This window comes from Brachyhypopomus gauderio, chromosome 4 (genome assembly GCF_052324685.1).
Source record: "Brachyhypopomus gauderio isolate BG-103 chromosome 4, BGAUD_0.2, whole genome shotgun sequence".
In the NCBI taxonomy this organism is placed as follows: domain Eukaryota; kingdom Metazoa; phylum Chordata; class Actinopteri; order Gymnotiformes; family Hypopomidae; genus Brachyhypopomus; species Brachyhypopomus gauderio.
This window is the reverse complement of record NC_135214.1, coordinates 5,212,868-5,229,555: the sequence shown is the minus strand read 5'-3', so window position 1 is coordinate 5,229,555 and position 16,688 is coordinate 5,212,868. Positions and strand designations below refer to the sequence as shown.

Below are 16,688 nucleotides of genomic sequence, written 5' to 3'. Positions count from 1 at the left end.
TTAGAGAATGTGAGAAAACATGTCAAAGGATGTTAGAGAACGTGAGAGAACGTGTGAACATGTGAACGTTAGAGAACGTGAGAGAATATGAGAGAACATGTCAAAGGATGTTAGAGAACGTGAGAGAACGTGTGAACATGTGAACATTAGAGAATGTGAAAGAATGTCAGAGAACGTGAGAGAACATCAGAGAATGTGTAAACGTGAGAGAACGTGTGAACATGTAAATGTTAGAGAATGTGAGAGAACATGAGAGGATGTGAGAGAACGTGAGAGAACATGATAGAATGTGAGAGAATTTGTGAACATGTGAATGTTAGAGAACGTGAGAGAACATCAGAGAATGTGTAAACGTAAGAGAACGTGTGAACATTTGAATGTTAGAGAACGTGAGAGAACATGAGAATGTGAGAGAATGTGTGAACATGTGAACATTAGAGAACGTGGAGGAATGTGAGAGAACGTGAGAACATGAGAGTACGTGTAAACATGTGTCAACATGAGAGAATGTGTGAACGTGAGAGAACGTGTGCAAGGCAGCTCCCTCCGTAACAAGCGTACTGCACAACAGACAACATGGAATGTAATGCCTCTAAAACAGCAGGAATGATAAATGAATTATACAAAGGAGTTTGTGCAGATCAATAGGAGGACAACAGAAGAATATCTAGTACTATTTTGGTTCCCACAGAACCCTCCCACCTCAAACACCTGCTGTTCCAAAAACTTCCATCTGAAAAATGTTTTCAGGTTATTTAAACCAGAACCACCAGGCACCTGAACAGGTTCTTTCACTGTCCTTATCCATCATTTTCCTGGTCTCTTACCCAATAGCAACGCCTACCATCATCTCTGAGTCTCTCGGTGTCTCCCAGAACCACACAAAAGGAATGATGCTCTGGACATATTTACTTCTGCATGTGATGTGCTACAATATATCAACATATCCAGGATGTAATTGCATTCACTGACCATTCATTGCCTTTCTTCCCTATGAACTTGAAGCTCACAAGTTATGACAGCTGTTTACACATCCTGTTTCTGATCCACTGATGTATTAGAAAAGCCTGTGTCTCAATATTTTCAAATTTTTAATGGTAATGTGTCATTGAAGACCTAAAATATCTGCTCTCTGACATTGTTTCCCATGAAGAACTGACCTTAAAGGAATAGTGGAGTTGGATCAAATCTCTAATTATGCAAGTGGATCATGTACAACAAACCGCTGAAGCCCATCCAGGACATGGCTTAATCCATCAAGATTTGGAATCCGAGCTTTGGGCTCTAATGTACTGAAATTGTCATTTATTTTTCTCAGTACAAGAAGGTTGTGAAGCAGTATTCTGAAACAGTATTTTAGTTCATTAAAATAAACCATAAAAATATTGTCTTTGCCATTTCTCTTTGTCTTGCATTTCTTACAAGTAACCACAGAGCCCCAAGGTTTGCTCAGGGATGTTTGTGGTTTTTAGAAACTCAACATTGTTCCCTTTAATTATCGCTTTGATATGCTCGATTTCTCAGATTTGTGAAGCAACTTTCCATGTTGCCTTTGCATAAACTTAGTCTGCTATTAATAAAAGAATGTGCACACCAGCTCCATTAGGTGAGTTATGTCTGGCTTGTATGTGAAAAAGTGGAGACTACAGAAAAGAGTTAGAAGGAAATGTATTAGTGGATATGTGTTCTGAAGATTAAATCGCAGGTCTGAGGATTTTGGGAAGCTTTCAACCCATTTAAAAAGCAAACACTATTCGGATCATCTTCTGGGTTTTTTTTATTTTTTTCAAACTTGCAAATGGTCTCATGTTCTGTGTTGTGCTGAAGTGTGTGGCAGCAATGAGAGAAACGCCAGAAACTGGGTCCCTCATGATTAAGAACCCCAGTTTTCCCCAGGGTGACTCTGTCTCCAGAGACGTATCAACCCACTGATGCTTTTCCAGCAATTCGCCTCCAACAAATGACAAAAAGCCGACCTGCAGTGCTCCACTGTGCTGCCTTTATTTATCTCTGGGTGATTATTATGGTTTGGGAGCCTTCAAGCACATCAAGAACAACCTAAGAAATATCGCTGACTTTAAAGATTAGCAAACGAATCATTTCTGCATGTAAACTACATGCAGTATGATGTCTGTCTGGTTAAAATTCAACGATGACCATGTTTGTCATTCTATCTTCTAATAAGTAATTGGATTTTCCGTAACAAAGCACATACCCTGCTGAGTGTGAGACAAAGCTTTGCTGTGGGTTTTACATCAGAAAATGAAGTTTTTACCTCCCGGACGAACCACCAGTGCATTTTTTCATAATTAATAAGGCAATAAAGGAGCAGTGGAAATGAGAAATCCTGATACCTCATATGAACCCTCTGAGGTAATTAATGCCTCTCTGAGTACAAAACATCACAGCTTTTCTCCTAAGTAACTGTTTCTCAAGCCAGAGGGATTCAGCGTGTTCCTCAGTCTAACAGCAAAATAACTCCCTGTGGAAAGAAAGGTCAGAGAAACCCAGGAGATATGTGGGAATGTTCAACCATTGTTTCATATCCATCGAAGCCTGAAATGAAATGTAGATAGTTTTGGCCCCTAAAATCCACAGTCCAGCCAGTGCTATTTATCTTTGAATATTGGCCATGGGATATGAGAGAAACGAGTGAGAAAAAAGCATAAATGAGAAACAAAATGTGTAATTAAATGGATTTTTATTATTCTTTTTTGTTTGTTTGTTTGAATGAAAGTCTCATTTTAGTCACTGCATATAATATGTAGATTTAAGAAAAGAAAAATCCATGAAAGTTTCTTTGTACTAATGCTGAACACACTAAACTATTTAAAAAATGAATGTGACCCTTTTTTAATAATGTAGGCTCACAGTGAGGCATACCCGCACACAGCTCATTCTCATTCTGGTTTCCTTCACCATTCTGCATTTTAACTTTGCCTTCATATCAGGCTTCTGAAAATGCTATTTCCTTCTCAGTCCGGGGGTCTTCCACTAAAGTGACATGGCTTACTGCAAAATAGATGTGTCCCCCCGTGGTTTGTTTAAAATAGCGGAGGCCATTACCAGTGAGGTCTCTGCAAAGGTGCTGGAGAAACAGGAGATCGGCGGGAGTTAGTGAATTATCATCATCATCGTCGTTCTGCGCTCTGAATAATCGCACACAGCCCAGGCAGGAGGACTCTAGTAACCTAGACAAACATACCCCTCCTGGAGAAACACATCCTTCTGGAGACACACACCCTATCCCAAATAATCTTATTCCAAAATGTATACGTGCTTTGTGATGCCAAGGAGCTTTGATGTGGACAAATGAAATATTGATTGGCGTCACCATGTGTGGAGCCATGCTGTGTCACTCTGCCCTGTATTGCTTGAGTCCAAACTTCCTCAAGCATGTTACCAAGTCCAGCACATGTAGAGTTATCAGAGTCAGCTTTGAGTTACAATAAAGGATCCATAATAATAGCATTGCTTTGTTAAAGTCACACATAGGAGCATCAGATATAAGAAGGTTTTTGGCATGATTATGTGCCTCGTCCTGGCCAGCAGATCAACGCATGGTCTCTAGAGACACAGGCCAACTGTTATCAAGAAAAAATCAACTTTTCATATCATCTCCACTATTACTGTGAAATTTCATAAGGGGAACATCAAAATCTGCATTTTATCATGTTGATTATATTGTTGACGTGTTATTCAAGTTATGCATAAGAAAAATGTGTATGTCTTCCCATCCAACACTGGACAGTCAGTGCCCGTTTATCAGCAGAGCAAAGACCTGTGTGTGTGTGTGTGTGTGTGTGTGTGTGTGTGTGTGTGTGTGTGTGTGTGTGTGTGTGTGTGTGTGTGTTTGTTTTTGTGAAAAATCAGTACAAATGTCATAATACACAGTCACGAAGTTAGGACTCATGTAAAAGTCAGTACCAAAAACCATGTCCTAACTTTTCTGACGATGCTACGGTGTTCAGAGAGGTATAATGTATCTCTGTAATTGATATCGCGAAAGTACTAAATTTTAACAATCGTCAGAACAAATCTGGGTGTGGGTGTGGCAATTTGGCTGAAGTGTGTGCACGCCACCAGCGGATTATTGAGGAACTGCAAGCAAAGCCACGCACACTTCGGAAGACGCGTCAGCTATTCCCGGATGTGACGTCAGTAGTCTACTAGGAAGCATCCAATCCATCCAATACTCATTAGATAAACAAATAATCCTTCGCGCGTTCGCGGCAAAATTACGTCACGTTTTTCCCGGGAAAATTGGAGAAGTTGGACGGAGAGCTTTTATTACCTGCGTGGATGTGGTAAGTTAAAAAACATATTTTTTTCTTGTTAATGTTTTTAGAGTATTTGACAACCTTATTATATACGTGTCTATATTAATTTGTTTTTCTTTCTTCATGCGCTTAGAACAAATTACTTTTAAATGCGTTACCTAGAGTGAAACACTTTGCTGTTAAATTCGTATGTTTAACCTGGCAAGTGTCCGTCCAGTTTATCAGACTTAGATTTCTTTACGAGTTATTTTATCAGTATAAGTAACAGCAAGGGATCCGTGTTATGTAGTTGTTTTTATATAAATTATGTAATAAATTTGACATCTTCGAATTAGATATATCCAAATCTCCACTTAGTCGATTCAGCTCTCGTCAGTCATCATAATTGGGTTTTTGTTACACGCCGCTTAAAGCTGGGCGTACACTGTGCGATTTTTGGCCCATTTTCAGCCGATTTTTCACTCGTGTGACTATCTTTGCGATCGGGCTGAGTTTCGGCTCAATCGCGTGTCGTGCATCGTATAGTTTACACAGGTAAACGAGGAGCGATTCACACCTCACGACCAACTCCCGATCAGAAATCGCAGCGTCGCAAGAATATCAAACATGTTTGATATTCAAATCGCTCCTCGTGAGAGTATCGCACTGTTGAAGCAGCTCTACGAGCCGACTCTCCTTTTAAACCCTGCGATTTAGTCGTACAGTTTGAGATGGAGCTGAGTACACCATTTAAAATATCGTACAGTGTATGCCCAGCTTTACTCTGGCTCCGTGTCAGTTCCTTTGCGCGAGCGGTATTACATGCTTTTTCAACACGGCAGAGTGGGGGAAGGGTGGAGACAGTTGTGTAATGGCGGACGTCAGAAAGTTGTGCTGAATTTAAACATATATTTACACATATATAATTTATTTAATTGTTAGGAAAATGTATATTTTGAATGTATATTTTGAACATTTCCAGAAATATTCCAAATACTTAGTCGATTGAGATCTGTAATACGCTAACCCTAATCCTGTCCGCATTAGAATGGGGGAGGAGGGGTGCCAGTTACGTTTCTCAGCTTTGCAGAGTGGGGGAGGGGTGGAGACTAAGCAGAGAGGGGGAGGAGTTAGGGTTAGGGTTAGAGTGGCGAGTTCTGAACTTTGAGGGATTTAGCTGGGCAGTGCAAGTTGCTGTTCGGGTGGGGGAAGGTGCACTGGTGACGTTTGCAGTTGTGAAATGGCGGACGTCAGAAAGTTGTGCTGAATTTAAACATATATTTACACATATATAACTTATTTAATTGTTAGGAAAATGTATATTTTGAATGTATATTTTGAACATTTCCAGAAATATTCCAAATACGTTGTCGATTGAGATCTGTAATACGCTAACCCTAATCCTGTCCGCATTAGAATGGGGGAGGAGGGGTGCCAGTTACGTTTCTCAGCTTTGCAGAGTGGGGGAGGGGTGGAGACTAAGCAGAGAGGGGGAGGAGTTAGGGTTAGGGCTAGAGTGGCGAGTTCTGAACTTTGAGGGATTTAGCTGGGCAGTGCAAGTTGCTGTTCGGGTGGGGGAAGGTGCACTGGTGACGTTTGCAGTTGTGAAATGGCGGACGTCAGAAAGTTGTGCTGAATTTATATAATGTATGTATGTATGTATGTGTATATATATATATATGTAATTGTTAGGAAAATGTATATTTTGAACATTTCTAGAAATATACCAAATATTTAGTCGATTGAGATCTGTAACCCTAATCCTGTCTGCATTAGAATGGGGGAGGGGTGCCAGTTACGTTTTGAGCTTTGCAGAGTGGGGGAGGGGAGCAGAGGAAGCAGAGTGAGGTATTCTGTGAGAACGAATCGCTTTATAAATAGTGCTGTGAAAATAGGGTTTTTTTTTTTTTTTTTTTTTTTAACTCAACTTTAGTTTAGGAAATAATGGTTAATTGCAGTTTTAAAGAAGCAACGATAAACAGACATTCACTTACTGGAATTATCTAAAGTATTTATGTATTGATATTTCCAAATACATATTTTAGAGGCGATCAACATAAAGGCAACATATTTAAGTTAAAGCTGTAAAAATTGTCAGTGTCTGGTCTACATATTCAAAAAGAACATCCAGTATTCTGAAAAGCACGAGGGCCTTTTTGTGTTTGTTTTGAAGTTATTATGCTTCTAGAATTTTTTATTGGAATTAAGATTGGAATTGGAATTAAGATGTTTTTAGGCTGACCTAAAATGAATAAACATTTAATGTTTATTTCCATGTAATTCAGAATTTTATTGTCCCTAGACAATCCTGTACAAACATGTCAAAAAGAAGAACCAGGCTTAGTCCGGTAGAAGATGCTACTGGGCATGTTATTTCTCAAAAAGATAAACCTTGGTTTGAAGAAAGACTCATAAATGCATATAAAGGTAAGCCTTAATTCATGAGTTTTCCTTAATGACTTCATGATTTGGTTTAGCACATGAAGGTGAAGTTCTTAATTGAAGGTTTTCAAGTAGACACATCTCTTCATACACATTTCACTACATTAAGCCCACACCACCATACCCAGTCTACACCTGGCCCCATTGACACCGTTAATGTGTACTCCGTCCCACCAGTTCCATATAAATTTTTACCTATTTCATCATCAAACACTAATTACAGAATAGATCCATACTGGCACACTGTCATGCCCAACTCCGCCCCCCTCGATTGTCCTGCCTTGTTTCCCCATTGCCATAGTTCCCTTCTGTCTGTCACGCCCCTGTCCTCAGTGTTCCCACCTGTGTCTTGTTTAGTTTCCCTGTCCCAGTGTATTTTAGTCCTTCTGTTTCAGCCATCTGCGTCAGTCATTGTGTTTGTGAGTACTCCTTTATCCTGCCCTGCCTTGCTCTGCTCTCCATTCCGTGTAGTCTCTCTGTCTTTGTCTAGGTTTTGTTTTCTAGAGTGCTTTGTGTTTTTACATCTACCTGTTTTCCCGTGCGCTGATCTCTCCTTGCCTGCTTATCGTTTCTCCCTTGCTTCCCCAGTATTCCGGTTTGGTCAGTTCTGTTTGGTCTTCCTTATGTTCCTTACCATGTTTCCTACTTGCCCGTGACATTTCTGTTTCCCTCTGAGCTCATTGTCTTTTGCCATAGTCTATTTTCCTTGATCTAGTGTTCCCTACCTGGTTATTCTCTCGTAGTTTTATGCTTTCAGTCTAGCGTTGTCCTTCCGTCATTCCACCCTCCCGATAAGTGTTCTGCATTTAAGAATATAACACGAACACAGTAACTAGATTCCTGTGTTCTGTACCCCTAGTGTTTAAAACCGTATGTTTTATTCTGTTCTTTTATCTCGGTTGATTATATTAGAAATATGCATTCGTGGTTGCTTGTATGTCTGTCGTCTTGAGTTGAACTAGGTCTCTGGTAGCATGTTTAATATTTTTGTTCTGGTAGTGTGTTGCTTGTTTGCTGTGTCATTAAGTTTATGTACACTTTAGTGTACATCCCCTTCTACCTGATTGTTCTCCTTGGTTCTATTGTTTATTTCATTTAATAAATTATTTTAAAACTTGCGGTTGCGTCACACCCGCCCCTTGATACGTTATACACACCCAGTGACTAATGCCATCCCCAGCCCCACTTGCACTGTTAATGTCCACCTATGCTATAAGGCACCCTGTGTAACTATAACTCACGGACTCCACTCTAGCTTTATTACCTCATCCTTACACCCTGACCAACCAACCTCATCCTTAAACTAAACTTAAACTTTATTGATCCCACAAGTGGAAAATTCAGTTCCCCCGGGACCACGGTGTAAAGCACAGAGATCCCAGAGTGGCCACACCCTGACCAACCAACCTCATCCTTACACCCTGACCAACCAACCAACCTCATCCTTACACCCTGACCAACCAACCTCATCCTTACACCCTGACCAACCAACCAACCTCATCCTTACACCCTGACCAACCAACCAACCTCATCCTTACACCTTGACCAACCAACCTCATCCTTACACCTTGACCAACCAACCTCATCCTTACACCTTGACCAACCAACCTCATCCTTACACCCTGACCAACCAACCTCATCCTTACACCCTGACCAACCAACCTCATCCTTACACCCTGACCAACCAACCTCATCCTTACACCCTGACCAACCAACCTCATCCTTACACCCTGACCAACCAACCAACCAACCTCATCCTTACACCCTGACCAACCAACCAACCAACCTCATCCTTACAACCTGACCAACCAACCTCATCCTTACACCCTGACCAACCAACCTCATCCTTACACCCTGACCAACCAACCAACCAACCTCATTCTTACACCCTGACCAACCAACCAACCTCATTCTTACACCCTGACCAACCAACCAACCTCATCCTTACACCCTGACCAACCAACCAACCTCATCCTTACACCCTAACCAACCAACCAACCTCATTCTTACACCCTGACCAACCAACCAACCTCATTCTTACACCCTAACCAACCAACCAACCTCATCCTTACACCCTGACCAACCAACCAACCTCATCCTTACACCCTGACCAACCAACCAACCTCATCCTTACACCTTGACCAACCAACCAACCTCATCCTTACACCCTGACCAACCAACCAACCTCATCCTTACACCCTGACCAACCAACCAACCTCATCCTTACACCCTGACCAACCAACCAACCTCATCCTTACACCCTGACCAACCAACCAACCTCATCCTTACACCCTGACCAACCAACCAACCTCATCCTTACACCCTGACCAACCAACCAACCTCATCCTTACACCCTGACCAACCAACCAACCTCATCCTTACACCCTGACCAACCAACCAACCTCATTCTTACACCCTGACCAACCAACCAACCTCATTCTTACACCCTGACCAACCAACCAACCTCATCCTTACACCCTGACCAACCAACCAACCTCATCCTTATACCCTGACCAGCCAACCAACCTCATCCTTACACCCTGACCAACCAACCAACCAACCTCATCCTTACACCCTGACCAACCAACCAACCAACCTCATCCTTACACCCTGACCAACCAACCAACCAACCTCATCCTTACACCCTGACCAACCAACCAACCAACCTCATCCTTACACCCTGACCAACCAACCAACCAACCAACCTCATCCTTACACCCTGACCAACCAACCAACCAACCTCATCCTTACACCCTGACCAACCAACCAACCAACCAACCTCATCCTTACACCCTGACCAACCAACCAACCTCATCCTTACACCCTGACCAACCAACCAACCTCATCCTTACACCCTGACCAACCAACCAACCTCATCCTTACACCCTGACCAACCAACCAACCTCATCCTTACACCCTGACCAACCAACCAACCTCATCCTTACACCCTGACCAACAAACCAACCTCATCCTTACACCCTGACCAACAAACCAACCTCATCCTTACACCCTGACCAACAAACCAACCTCATCCTTACACCCTGACCAACAAACCAACCTCATCCTTACACCCTGACCAACAAACCAACCTCATCCTTACACCCTGACCAACAAACCAACCTCATCCTTACACCCTGACCAACCAACCAACCAACCTCATCCTTACACCCTGACCAACCAACCAACCAACCTCATCCTTACACCCTGACCAACCAACCAACCAACCTCATCCTTACACCCTGACCAACCAACCAACCAACCTCATCCTTACACCCTGACCAACCAACCAACCAACCAACCTCATCCTTACACCCTGACCAACCAACCAACCAACCTCATCCTTACACCCTGACCAACCAACCAACCAACCTCATCCTTACACCCTGACCAACCAACCAACCTCATCCTTACACCCTGACCAACCAACCAACCTCATCCTTACACCCTGACCAACCAACCAACCTCATCCTTACACCCTGACCAACCAACCAACCTCATCCTTACACCCTGACCAACCAACCAACCTCATCCTTACACCCTGACCAACCAACCAACCTCATCCTTACACCCTGACCAACAAACCAACCTCATCCTTACACCCTGACCAACAAACCAACCTCATCCTTACACCCTGACCAACCAACCAACCAACCTCATCCTTACACCCTGACCAACCAACCAACCAACCTCATCCTTACACCCTGACCAACCAACCAACCAACCTCATCCTTACACCCTGACCAACCAACCAACCAACCAACCTCATCCTTACACCCTGACCAACCAACCAACCAACCTCATCCTTACACCCTGACCAACCAACCAACCTCATCCTTACACCCTGACCAACCAACCAACCTCATCCTTACACCTTGACCAACCAACCAACCTCATCCTTACACCCTGACCAACCAACCAACCTCATCCTTACACCCTGACCAACCAACCAACCTCATCCTTACACCCTGACCAACCAACCAACCTCATCCTTACACCCTGACCAACCAACCAACCTCATCCTTACACCCTGACCAACCAACCAACCTCATCCTTACACCCTGACCAACCAACCAACCTCATCCTTACACCCTGACCAACCAACCAACCTCATCCTTACACCCTGACCAACCAACCAACCTCATTCTTACACCCTGACCAACCAACCAACCTCATTCTTACACCCTGACCAACCAACCAACCTCATCCTTACACCCTGACCAACCAACCAACCTCATCCTTATACCCTGACCAGCCAACCAACCTCATCCTTACACCCTGACCAACCAACCAACCAACCTCATCCTTACACCCTGACCAACCAACCAACCAACCTCATCCTTACACCCTGACCAACCAACCAACCAACCTCATCCTTACACCCTGACCAACCAACCAACCAACCTCATCCTTACACCCTGACCAACCAACCAACCAACCAACCTCATCCTTACACCCTGACCAACCAACCAACCAACCTCATCCTTACACCCTGACCAACCAACCAACCAACCAACCTCATCCTTACACCCTGACCAACCAACCAACCTCATCCTTACACCCTGACCAACCAACCAACCTCATCCTTACACCCTGACCAACCAACCAACCTCATCCTTACACCCTGACCAACCAACCAACCTCATCCTTACACCCTGACCAACCAACCAACCTCATCCTTACACCCTGACCAACAAACCAACCTCATCCTTACACCCTGACCAACAAACCAACCTCATCCTTACACCCTGACCAACAAACCAACCTCATCCTTACACCCTGACCAACAAACCAACCTCATCCTTACACCCTGACCAACAAACCAACCTCATCCTTACACCCTGACCAACAAACCAACCTCATCCTTACACCCTGACCAACCAACCAACCAACCTCATCCTTACACCCTGACCAACCAACCAACCAACCTCATCCTTACACCCTGACCAACCAACCAACCAACCTCATCCTTACACCCTGACCAACCAACCAACCAACCAACCTCATCCTTACACCCTGACCAACCAACCAACCAACCTCATCCTTACACCCTGACCAACCAACCAACCAACCTCATCCTTACACCCTGACCAACCAACCAACCTCATCCTTACACCCTGACCAACCAACCAACCTCATCCTTACACCCTGACCAACCAACCAACCTCATCCTTACACCCTGACCAACCAACCAACCTCATCCTTACACCCTGACCAACCAACCAACCTCATCCTTACACCCTGACCAACCAACCAACCTCATCCTTACACCCTGACCAACAAACCAACCTCATCCTTACACCCTGACCAACAAACCAACCTCATCCTTACACCCTGACCAACCAACCAACCAACCTCATCCTTACACCCTGACCAACCAACCAACCAACCTCATCCTTACACCCTGACCAACCAACCAACCAACCTCATCCTTACACCCTGACCAACCAACCAACCAACCAACCTCATCCTTACACCCTGACCAACCAACCAACCAACCTCATCCTTACACCCTGACCAACCAACCAACCAACCTCATCCTTACACCTTGACCAACCAACCAACCAACCAACCTCATCCTTACACCCTGACCAACCAACCAACCAACCTCATCCTTACACCCTGACCAACCAACCAACCTCATCCTTACACCTTGACCAACCAACCAACCAACCAACCTCATCCTTACACCTTGACCAACCAACCAACCAACCTCATCCTTACACCCTGACCAACCAACCAACCAACCAACCTCATCCTTACACCCTGACCAACCAACCAACCAACCTCATCCTTACACCCTGACCAACCAACCAACCAACCAACCTCATCCTTACACCCTGACCAACCAACCAACCTCATCCTTACACCCTGACCAACCAACCAACCTCATCCTTACACCCTGACCAACCAACCAACCTCATCCTTACACCCTGACCAACCAACCAACCTCATCCTTACACCCTGACCAACCAACCAACCAACCTCATCCTTACACCCTGACCAACAAACCAACCAACCTCATCCTTACACCCTGACCAACCAACCAACCAACCAACCTCATCCTTACACCCTGACCAACCAACCAACCAACCTCATCCTTACACCTTGACCAACCAACCAACCAACCAACCTCATCCTTACACCCTGACCAACCAACCAACCTCATCCTTACACCCTGACCAACCAACCAACCTCATCCTTACACCCTGACCAACCAACCAACCTCATCCTTACACCCTGACCAACCAACCAACCTCATCCTTACACCCTGACCAACAAACCAACCTCATCCTTACACCCTGACCAGCCAACCAACCTCATCCTTACACCCTGACCAGCCAACCAACCTCATCCTTACACCCTGACCAACCAACCAACCTCATCCTTACACCCTGACCAACCAACCAACCTCATCCTTACACCCTGACCAACCAACCAACCTCATCCTTACACCCTGACCAACTAGTTTTGAAATGTACCGTAGCAGATTATATCCTTGTCAGCTTTAGATCCAGCAGCCCTGGGTACTGTTCTGCAGCCCTTTGCTCAATTACTATTATTATATCTCAATTACTTTTTTTAACCCAATAATTTGTTGGTTATTTTATACAACCATTTCTATTTGATGCCTGAAGATGCTTAGTCGTTACTGTCCTCTGCTTACATGATCAATGTACATGTTAGAGCTCTTTATTTAGCAGCAGCATCCTCCAAAATCTTTGCATTTTAGATTCATTGTCTTTAAATTAAACAAAAATGTCCTTTACATTTAATTTCTGTTCTATTTTAGGAAGGGGAGTGTTTGCCCTCATGCACATTGAGAGTGGATGCTTTGTGCTTGAATATAAAGGAAAACTTATTTCACAAAAGGAGAGTTTTAAAAGACAAAGAAGATATACAGAAAAACAAAATGGGTTTTTGTTTGACTTTGAGTGGAATGGAAGCTCATGGTGGTACGTCACGCTGTAAATTTCTAAACATTTCTCTGTTAGTCTAGTTGCTAACTTGCATGCAAGATAAAATCACATTGTGCCTGAAATGTGCTGATTTTGTATTTTTATTTTTTCAGGGGTTTATCTATAGTAGATATTAAAATATTTTGTGCAATTGGTATATTTCCTGTAACATACTACTAATCCATCAATGTTCATGTATTGAGTGGAATACATCTAAGATAAGAATGTTTCTTTCAGCATTGATGCTTCTGAAGAGGATGGGACACTTGGCAGGCTTGTGAATGATGATGCAAAAAATGCCAACTGTAAAATGAAGAAAATTGTAGTTAATGGCAGGCCACACCTGTGTTTATTCGCGATCAAGAATATACTCCCGGGGGAAGAAATAACATACGATTATGGAGACAGTGCTTGGCCGTGGCGTTCACTGGTGAGTAAAAAAAAACACTGAAAAACAATATATGGGAACGATCATCTCTTGCACCATATTTGGGCACCTGTTTGGGTAGTTTGTTTTTGTATCTGAGATAGAGATGTGATGGATGACGGTGTTTAGCTGAATGTTAGTAAAATGTTACACAATTTTACATGATTTTGTATACTAATTGACTTTGTTTTGTCATAAAAGGTTAAAGTTAATATTTCAAAGAAAGACATGTTACAGAAAAAACGTTTTGGTGAACCTGAACCTTCTCTGGCTTCTGAGAGACTGGAACAAATAAACACTATTTCACAGGTACAATCTGTCTATATACTCAACACTCACTTAGATGTCCTGAAATAACATTCAGAGGCACTGTTGGGGTGAAATTTAAATAACCTGCTAAGCCTTAATGTGCTTTGACTTTTTATTAATAAATTTTCTGAAGGTTGATGGCAAAAAATTCTTAATGGGAAATTTTTAGACTGGTGTAGAGTCTACAATGTCATAACAGTTGTCTGTGTGATGTCCCAATTGTTTGTGTATTTGTTTTGCTGTTTAACATTTTTCTATGTACTAAACACATTTAGTTTTTGCCAATAATGTTTAAGATAGCAATGGAATTTGTATTTTTACATAGTTTTACAATAGCTGAGATGTGCAGAGAGCATATTTCACCAATTCTGATCAGCTTGAAGTGTAAATTGTCCTGATATTGGACTGGACCTGAAAGTGTGTGTGTGTGTGTGGTCCTAATTATTCACCTTGGCGTAATTGATGTTTAATAAACTGTAATTGATCCTGCTTTAACTACTAATTGTGTTTTTTCTGCTATTGTGGCATTATTAATGGTGATTATGAAATATGTGTGTTCATTTAGAATGTCAGCAGTGACATGCAAGAAGACAAAATGACCAGATCTCCTGGTGAACCTGAACCCTCACTGCCTTCTGATGGGTGCACACCTGTCCCTCCTGCTGAATGGGTAAATTTGATAGCAATGGAATTTTTATTTTTACATAGTTTTACAATAGTTGAGATGTGCAGAGAGCATATTTCACCAATTCTGACCTGCTTGAAGTGTAACTTGTCCTGATATTGGACTGGACCTGAAAGTGTGTGTGTGTGGTCCTAATTATTCACCTTAGCGTAATTGATGTTTAATAAACTGTAATTGATCCTGTTTTAACTACTAATTGTGTTTTTTCTGCTATTGTGGCATTATTAATGGTGATTATGAAATATGTGTGTTCATTTAGAATGTCAGCAGTGACATGCAAAAAGACAAAATGACCAGATCTCCTGGTGAACCTGAACCCTCACTGGCTTCTGATGGGTGCACACCTGGCCCTCCTGCTGAATGGGTAAATTTGATAGCAATGGAATTTTTATTTTTACATAGTTTTACAATAGTTGAGATGTGCAGAGAGCATATTTCACCAATTCCGACCTGCTTGAAGTGTAACTTGTCCTGATATTGGACTGGACCTGAAAGTGTGTGTGTGTGTGGTCCTAATTATTCACCTTGGCGTAATTGATGTTTAATAAACTGTAATTGATCCTGCTTTAACTACTAATTGTGTTTTTTCTGCTATTGTGGCATTATTAATGGTGATTATGAAATATGTGTGTTCATTTAGAATGTTAGCAGTGACATGCAAGAAGACAAAATGACCAGATCTCCTGGTGAACCTGAACCCTCACTGGCTTCTGATGGGTGCACACCTGTCCCTCCTGCTGAATGGGTAAATTTGATAGCAATGGAATTTTTATTTTTACATAGTTTTACAATAGTTGAGATGTGCAGAGAGCATATTTCACCAATTCTGACCTGCTTGAAGTGTAACTTGTCCTGATATTGGACTGGACCTGAAAGTGTGTGTGTGTGTGGTCCTAATTATTCACCTTAGCGTAATTGATGTTTAATAAACTGTAATTGATCCTGTTTTAACTACTAATTGTGTTTTTTCTGCTATTGTGGCATTATTAATGGTGATTATGAAATATGTGTGTTCATTTAGAATGTCAGCAGTGACATGCAAAAAGACAAAATGACCAGATCTCCTGGTGAACCTGAACCCTCACTGGCTTCTGATGGGTGCACACCTGGCCCTCCTGCTGAATGGGTAAATTTGATAGCAATGGAATTTTTATTTTTACCTAGTTTTACAATAGTTAAGATGTGCAGAGAGCACATTTCACCAATTCTGACCTGCTTGAAGTGTAACTTGTCCTGATATTGGACTGGACCTGAAAGTGTGTGTGTGTGTGGTCCTAATTATTCACCTTAGCGTAATTGATGTTTAATAAACTGTAATTGATCCTGTTTTAACTACTAATTGTGTTTTTTCTGCTATTGTGGCATTATTAATGGTGATTATGAAATATGTGTGTTCATTTAGAATGTCAGCAGTGACATGCAAAAAGACAAAATGACCAGATCTCCTGGTGAACCTGAACCCTCACTGGCTTCTGATGGGTGCACACCTGGCCCTCCTGCTGAATGGGTAAATTTGATAGCAATGGAATTTTTATTTTTACATAGTTTTACAATAGTTGAGATGTGCAGAGAGCATATTTCACCAATTCCGACCTGCTTGAAGTGTAACT

The 16,688-nt window shown here is 42.5% G+C and overlaps 1 protein-coding gene across 1 annotated transcript; it reads left to right on the top strand.

The window, feature by feature from the left end:
- The first annotated feature begins 4,235 nt into the window (after positions 1-4,235).
- LOC143511541 (histone-lysine N-methyltransferase set-1-like) lies at positions 4,236-15,116 on the top strand. Its single transcript, XM_077001145.1, has 7 exons — positions 4,236-4,307; positions 6,562-6,686; positions 13,492-13,654; positions 13,895-14,087; positions 14,286-14,393; positions 14,959-15,063; positions 15,102-15,116. The coding sequence occupies exons 2-7, from the start codon at positions 6,578-6,580 to the stop codon at positions 15,114-15,116; spliced, it is 693 nt and encodes a 230-aa protein (XP_076857260.1). The 5' UTR covers positions 4,236-4,307; positions 6,562-6,577.
- The last annotated feature ends 1,572 nt before the right edge of the window (positions 15,117-16,688 follow it).